Source organism: Cyprinodon variegatus, unplaced genomic scaffold (assembly GCF_000732505.1).
Source record: "Cyprinodon variegatus isolate N-32 unplaced genomic scaffold, C_variegatus-1.0 Scaffold4, whole genome shotgun sequence".
In the NCBI taxonomy this organism is placed as follows: domain Eukaryota; kingdom Metazoa; phylum Chordata; class Actinopteri; order Cyprinodontiformes; family Cyprinodontidae; genus Cyprinodon; species Cyprinodon variegatus.
The window spans coordinates 2,090,191-2,097,876 of NW_015150457.1; the positions used below are offsets into that span (position 1 = coordinate 2,090,191).

The 7,686-nt window shown below is 37.2% G+C and overlaps 1 protein-coding gene across 1 annotated transcript in view; it reads left to right on the forward strand.

The window, feature by feature from the left end:
- The window catches only part of acss1 (acyl-CoA synthetase short-chain family member 1), an 18,566-nt gene that overhangs the window by 3,677 nt on the left and 7,203 nt on the right, over positions 1 to 7,686 (forward strand). Inside the window, exons 4-8 of the mRNA XM_015373018.1 lie at positions 249 to 424; positions 620 to 772; positions 882 to 1,029; positions 2,606 to 2,743; positions 5,871 to 5,963. Coding sequence (XP_015228504.1) covers positions 249 to 424; positions 620 to 772; positions 882 to 1,029; positions 2,606 to 2,743; positions 5,871 to 5,963 — 708 coding nt within the window. The remainder of the gene's footprint in view (positions 1 to 248; positions 425 to 619; positions 773 to 881; positions 1,030 to 2,605; positions 2,744 to 5,870; positions 5,964 to 7,686) is intronic.

Below are 7,686 nucleotides of genomic sequence, written 5' to 3' on the forward strand. Positions count from 1 at the left end.
TTTGCAAACATTATTATCATCACAATATATCTTAATTTCCTCTTTATGAGGCCATAAATGAATGTCTCTTGTCCAGGTTGTTTTTTAGACATATATTAAAGACAAAGAAAATGATTTATTTTGTACTTCTGGGTAATTTCTTTGTAATAATAAAAAAACAAAAATCATCCCATTCACAGACTGACTGTTGCACATAAATACTTTTCTGAAGCAGCTTCTTTGCTCCCCCTCCTCTTTATTGTCCGTAGCTCAGTCCAGCACTGTCATCACGGTGAACCAGGGAGTCCGTGGCGGGAAAATCACAGAGCTAAAGAGGACGGTGGACGCTGCTGTGCGGAGCTGTCCAAGTGTCCAGCAAGTGTTTGTTGCCATGAGAACGGAAAAACAAGTGGAAATGACAGACAGGGACTTTGTCTTAGAGGAGGTTAGTGAGTCCATAAGGTGGAAACAGAAGCATTATATTTAGCTGACCTGGAGAATTTCTAAGAAATGTTCTGAAAAAAAGAAAATTTGAACAGCTGTACAAATTCCTGTCTGCTCAGGAAAACTCTTTGATGTGGTAAAACTAGCCGCTGCTCCTGACTGTTAGTTATATGAATGACCTCGCTGTTCTGCTCAGGAGATGCTGAAGGAGGACGTGGTGTGTGAGCCAGCTCCCATGGACAGCGAGGACGTCTTGTTTCTGTTGTACACCTCAGGCAGCACAGGGAAGCCTAAAGGCCTGGTCCATACTCAGGCTGGATACCTGCTGTACGCTGCTTTCACACACAGGGTAAGCAGCCGTCCCACAAACACTTCTACTTTTGCCTCTAAAATACAACTATTGACATGTATATATATACATATATATTTCCCCCATTTATCCTCTGTTTTATATCCAGTACGTCTTCGGCTACCATGACGGGGATGTGTTTGGCTGTGTGGCGGATATAGGCTGGATAACAGGTCACAGTTACACCGTATATGGGCCCCTGGCCAATGGAGGGACCACTGTCCTTTTTGAAAGCACTCCAGTCTACCCTGACCCAGGTTTGAAACTTCAAAATGTTTTGAATTACCTCACTAATTGGTACAGATTTTCTACATAGCCCTGAAAACTAAAAAAAACAACAACCCATAATTCACTTGAATCGCTTTCCACAACCTACGAGCTGTGAAACAGCTTCACATTGGAGAGAATGTTCGGGGGGGTTTTTCTGGATTTTTTAATAGATGCTTAGATTAGTAGTTCAATCCAACTGCAGCTGTCCAGGAGATTCTCATGGGAAATGTTGTCGTCCTTCAGGCAAAACAATGCAACCTTTGTCCAGAGGGGAGAGCCAAAATCGACCAAAACTGAAAGTTCTTAAGTACTGTTTAATAACATAGAATGAAAGACAATAAATTCTTAGTAATAAGAAAAAAATGGTTGAAAAATCCTTATAATCGATTAGCCCCCTCACTGAAAAGTACACTTCACTTTAATTTAACTACTTATCCAACTAAACCCATTACTTTATACTGGGTCTAAAAAGCCATACAAAGCACTATAAGGGGGCAACGTGCGCTTAAAAAAAACATTTTACAAACTGTACTTTAAAGAATTGTCATCACTTTGAATTACTGTGCTTCAATTTTTACCTCAAAAAGTTTTAGACCTTTAGATAAGGCTATTCTACAATAGTCCTGAGTGAAATGTTGCTTTACCACACTGTGGGAATCAGAGGGGTGTTTCCCAAATTGCATCCATCCATCCATCCATTTTGCCTATCGCAAGCGGGGTCGCGAGGGGTGCTGGTGCCTATCTCCAGCTGTCTACGGGGGAGAGGCGGGGTCCACCCTGGACAGGTCGTCAGTCCATCGCAGGGCAACACAGAGACGAACAACCATTGAAACACATACTCACACCTAAGGAGAATATAGAGAAGCCAATTAACCTAACAGCCTTGATTTTGGACTGTGTGAGGAAGCCGGAGTACCCAGAGAGAATCCGCGCATGCTCAGAGAGAACATGCAAACACCATGCCGAAAGGCCCTTGGCCAGAAATCGAGCCCGAAACCTTCTTGCTGCAAGGCAGCAGTGCTACCCACTGCTCCATTGAGCAGCCCCATTGTGTTCATCATCATTTATTTCTGAGGTTCTTTAAAAAACATATTTCATTATTCTTGAATCCTCTGCTCTTCATGTAGTTTGAAGGTAAGTATCTCCTGTAATGTTATAAAAAAAAAAAAAACTCCAGAAATTGTGTGAAGCAGGGGTCGCCAATACGGTTCCCTTTGGGCATCAACGGGCCCTCAAAGACCACATGAGGTCCCCTCAGCATCTCCTGAAAACAGTACCAGTAGGCTAAGTTTTACATTTTATTTTATTCTGTTGCCCTTATTTTTGTAGACAAGCTTGCATTTAAAGAGATTTCAAAATTAAACATTTAAAAGAAAATAAGAAATTGAGAGAAATGCAATGCATTAGTTAAAACACTGACTGCTCCAGTATTGGTAGCCCTTCTATGACTCAGTGACCATGAAGTAGCTAAAAGCCTTAAAAAGGTTCGTGAGCCGTGGTCTAGAGGTGCTGCAAGTAAAGACTTCATCTGCATCCTGTGATATTTGAATGTCTTATCCACAGGGAGATACTGGGAAATGGTAGAAAGGCTGAGGATCAACCAGTTCTACGGTGCTCCCACTGCAATCCGCCTCCTAATCAAATATGGAGACCAGTGGGTGAAGAAGTACGACCGCTCCTCCCTCACCACTCTTGGTTCTGGTATGTGACACATCTTCCTCTGAAATAAAAGGACTCTTGGTTTTTGTCACCCGTCGTTCGTTTGTGTTAGTTAACATTATGCAAGATTTCAGTGAGTTCCAACTTTAATAGATCTAATTCAAATTCTCTGTTTAGAGTAATAAAAGTGTAAGTTTATTGCATAATTTATTACGTTGCATAAACTAGATGACAGTTAAATACACAGTGGAAAGTCACACAGCAATACGCTCTAAAGTGTTCCTATTTTGAGCAGTCAGTCTGCTAACTGCCTTGAAAGAACAAACACAGGCTGATGCAAACATTAAGGTTTACTGAAAACCAAGTTGGGTTTGGTGATTAAGCAGCTCACGTGTTTTAGGTTGATTCCTTCAGATGTAATTATAAGGGAATTGATGAAGAAATAAAAATTGAAAAACTTTTCTTTTTCTATTATGTGTAAAATATTGAACATTATTTTGCATTCTGGACTTCAAGCGTGCAAGAATATTGTAAACTGTAAACATGAAAAAAAAAGAAGGTGACCCTGCAGGGAGTAGTCATGTGCAGCAGTGGTAAAGAGAAGATTTTATTAAGAAAGTTAACTCATTTTATTTGAAAATAAGGTTTATACCTCAATTTACGAGTTTTGTTGCATCAGCTGAACATCATATTTATGTTTTTAGAAAAACTGAATAACAATTGTAGCCTGCTGACTATCCATAAAAGCTTTTTGTCCTTTCTTTGGAAGTTTGCTCTTCTTTACCACACTGTAGCTGTTAATCAGTTACCTGGCAATGACTGAGTCGTTTGAATAAAAGCCTTTGAACTGATTGTTCTGGGCACTGAAATGGACACAATGCTTCTTTATTGTTTTATTATTGTACTGATAACATCATACCAAAAATACTGCATATATGCAACATACACTTCCATATCAGTGTGTTTTTTGCACCATGTTTTTTCTCCCACAGTTTACATTTGACCACTGCTGCACTTTAAGGAATGGAAATGTTCATTTACTGTCTGGAAAGCTGTACTAAAGGGAATACAAAATAGACAATAATTGTCTAAGTTGTTCCGATCTGATGAAAACAAACAACGTAATGACTCGTTACAGATGTTTTTATGCTTTTTTTTTCTTTTTGCAAACATTAGTGAGATTAAAACATTTCCAAAACTTCAAAATGCATTCATTTTGATAAAAGTTATGAAGTTGATATGACTTTTATATATTTTTGATGTTTCTGTTTTTGGGCTTATATCCAACAGGCATACTGTGCTGGTTTTGAAAACTGGTTTTAAAAGAGGATCAGCTTTGCTTCAACGTTTCCTTTTCAAAACAACACATCTTTCAACTTTTATATCTCTAAAAAGAGAACACACTACATGTATTACTAATATTTAGAACCATAAAATATGGTATTTTCATGATTTCTAATAAAGTCCCAGATGTTCTTATAAAATGTGTATGGTAATGTAAATTGTAATGCATCGTGCAGCCCTACACATACCCCACTTTGTACCTGCAAGCTTACCATTATGTTTAAAAATAAACTGGAGATAATTGGTTTTAAAAATATTCTAACTTTTCTTGTAATTAAAATCAATTGCATTTTATTATCTTCAATTATTACTTTAGACATGTTTTTATTTTGGTTCTGATTCTATCTTGGGCCTCCGGATTTTATTATGGAATTTGCAGACTATATTTCCACTTAAAAAAAAAAAGCAGGTCCCTCTTCTAGACACTAGTGTTCAGGATTCAGGATAGACTTAAGTGGAGTAAAAGAAAGGAACATTTTGAAAAGTGGTCCTTGTAGATAACTTGATGAAGCCAGCCTATTTACAATGACCCAGAACACTTAACACTGGGAAAGTGTTGGTAAACCAGAAAAATGTGTCTGATTTAAGTCAGGTCAGACTACTTCTCCCTGCTGGGCCTTTTATGGATGGAATTATGATGGAGCAGCTGACACACTCAAGAAAGTTCCCCTTTCCAACAACACCGTGTCCTTCGATCAAATATATGTTGATTAAGATCACTGGACAAGTAGTGAACAAAATCATACCATTTTGCAGTTGGATGCCACGACAAATGTGATTGAAGACGCTGAGCTCCAGGGCTTCATGCATACAAAGATGTATCAAAAAGTTGTCAGAAAAGATAAACTGGAGCAGATATTTTCCGGGTATAGACAGTGTTTTCAAAGCACATGATCTGCAGTGGAAAATCTGCAGCCACGTACTGATGGCGCGGCTGCGATGACGGGAAGCGTGAAGGGAATGTTTGGACACAAAAAAGGCAAATCCCAATGTTAAATGGATGCATTATATCATTCATCACGAAACACTGGCTATAAATACTTACTGCTGGTATGGATGACGCAGTGAAGATAACAAACCACCCAGTTTTACCCATTGAATCACTGAGTGTTTGAAAGATTGGAGCAGAGCATGGACAGCTGTTGCTTCACATTGATGTGCGATGGCTGTTTTTGAAGGAACCTTTGCATCCTCTTGCTGTGGTGTTTTAGGATGCCAAGTGGGTTTGTACACCACTTTGACCCTTACTGCAGTTAAGCTGTTTGCATTACTTGATGCCCATCTTGCTACTGCTGATGTTACCAGGGGGCTAATGGTCAAACTGGTGCATTGAAGAAAATCAGACAGACTGGAATGGGTGAGAGAACCATTCATTGTGATTAAAAGTTGCAACAACCTTCCCACAATGCTGCACGAGCATCTGATGGATTTATAGTCTGACAGTAAAAATGGCGTTTGTTAAGACATTGAATGAGTTTTGGTGTGATGTTGAGAGGTATCCTGACAAGCAAACTCAGTTGGCTCATTAAAGCTCAGTTAAATGATAAAACCAAATTAAAACTGATATCATGAGTCTGATATTCAATTTTTGTTCAGTGTTTTTTTTTTTTGTGATTTATCAAATTTACATGGTTTATGGGACCTAATCAGAGGAGCTTCTGTGTTTGTTTAAACAAACACAAGACAATTTTCCGCTTATCTAGATTACTTATTCAATTTCTGGTCAAAATATTTGTGTTATTCTTTTGTATGTGTTGAATTAAATGTTCCAGTAAAGGAGATTAAACAAAAAAGTTTTTTTCTCATTTTCTCGGTCTGTCTGCAGTGGGAGAGCCGATCAACACCGAGGCCTGGGAGTGGTACAACAGGGTGGTCGGGGAAGGACGGTGCCCTGTAGTGGATACCTGGTGGCAAACTGGTAAGACAGAGAATCTGTTTTAATATAATTGTCTTTCAAAGCTTTTTGAAACAATAATTTAGGCCAAAGTGATTCAGGATCAAATAGTCTGATAGAAAATGATTGAAAAAAACCTAATTGGTCTTTCCTAGAATTAAAATATCACAGTTTTGCCTTTGAAGCTACTTCTTGTTTATGTTCTCTTAAATAACTGTCCTCTTAAATAACTAGAAGCAATGATGGCTTTTATGTCTACTCAGGAAAAAAAGGTTCACTCATTATCAGTCATTAGTTAAACCTGGGGTGGGTCCTACTTCTCAGCATTGAGTGATTGTTTAATCATTAAAACAGAATAGGATGATCAGCTGCTATGTTGAGAACTTTAGCAGAGAAGACTTAGACTTAGACAAAATTTATTCACAGGGTGTATAGAAAATAAAATTTCGTTTTGTACAGCTCTCATGACATTTGCATTTCTTAAAGTGCAGCAGTGATCAAATGTTGACAATAGGGAAAAAATGTGCAAAAAAGTAAAAGAAAAAAAAACACATCGTTATAGAAAAGCTTTATTTGCTGCAGTAGTATTGTACAAACAAGTGTTAAATGTTGGCAAAATGTATTATGCTTGACTTTATTAGTTTTGCTTGTGTACATCTGCAGTTTGTATCATTTCCTTTCTGGAAAATGTTCATATAAATTGTTTGGGCTCATTTCCTACCTTTCTTCTTATGTCCTCCTCTTTAAAAGTGGCCACCTCTGCACATAGAGAAACCCTCAGCTCTTATCCCAAACAGGGACTGTTACATAACATGTGGGACTGTGGTTGTGTGTGCATATACACAAACACTACTAAAGCCATGAAATGGCAGCCAGATATTCAGAAGCAGGATTAAGAAACTTAGATTTAGACAGAGTTTTCTGTTTCCCAAAGGTTGCTATAAATTAGTTTAATAAACTCTAAGTAGGTCCACTCAGAGTTAAGTGTGTGCGTGACAAGTTTAAAAAGCTATTATCAGTGAAGCCCCAAATCAACAAGTCACCATGACAACAGGCAACAGGAGTTAATTTGTGCTTTAATATAAAGTAGGCTTTGGCAGGCTGTTTTATCATTTATAAAAAGCATTCTAATCTCTGTTGTCCCATTTGCAGATCACTAAAAAAAGATTATTTCTGATCAAAATCACTGAAGTGTAACAATAGATTTTCTAAATTACATTTATACGGCAGAAACTGAATTACAGAAAGTAAAAAAACAAAGTTATAATACCGGTAGTAAGAATTAAGTTTAATATACCTAGAAATGTTTAGATTATAAGTGGCCATTCTGATTTTCATCAGGTTTACTGAATACGAATTCATGACATCTGGAATACATTTCTTTATGGTCAAAATAATACAAATACTGACCAGTAATATTAGGAATATGGAAATCTGAAATTTATTTCATTTATCCAGAATGTTTATTCTAGATGTGAAGAATGTAATTTTAGTTAGAAATGATCATTTTGACTTGGAGAAAATCTTTTTTTCAGATATCCGAAATACATATTCAGTAAAACTAATACATATCAAAACAGCTTGCCATAGCATGTTGTGACCACGATAACATTACGGGTTTATTTCTTTAAGTAGTAGATCAGAATCAGAATCAGAAATACTTTAATAATCCCAGAGGGAAATTACTTTTGTTACACGCTCCAGATACAGTTTTATATATATATATATATATATATATATATATATA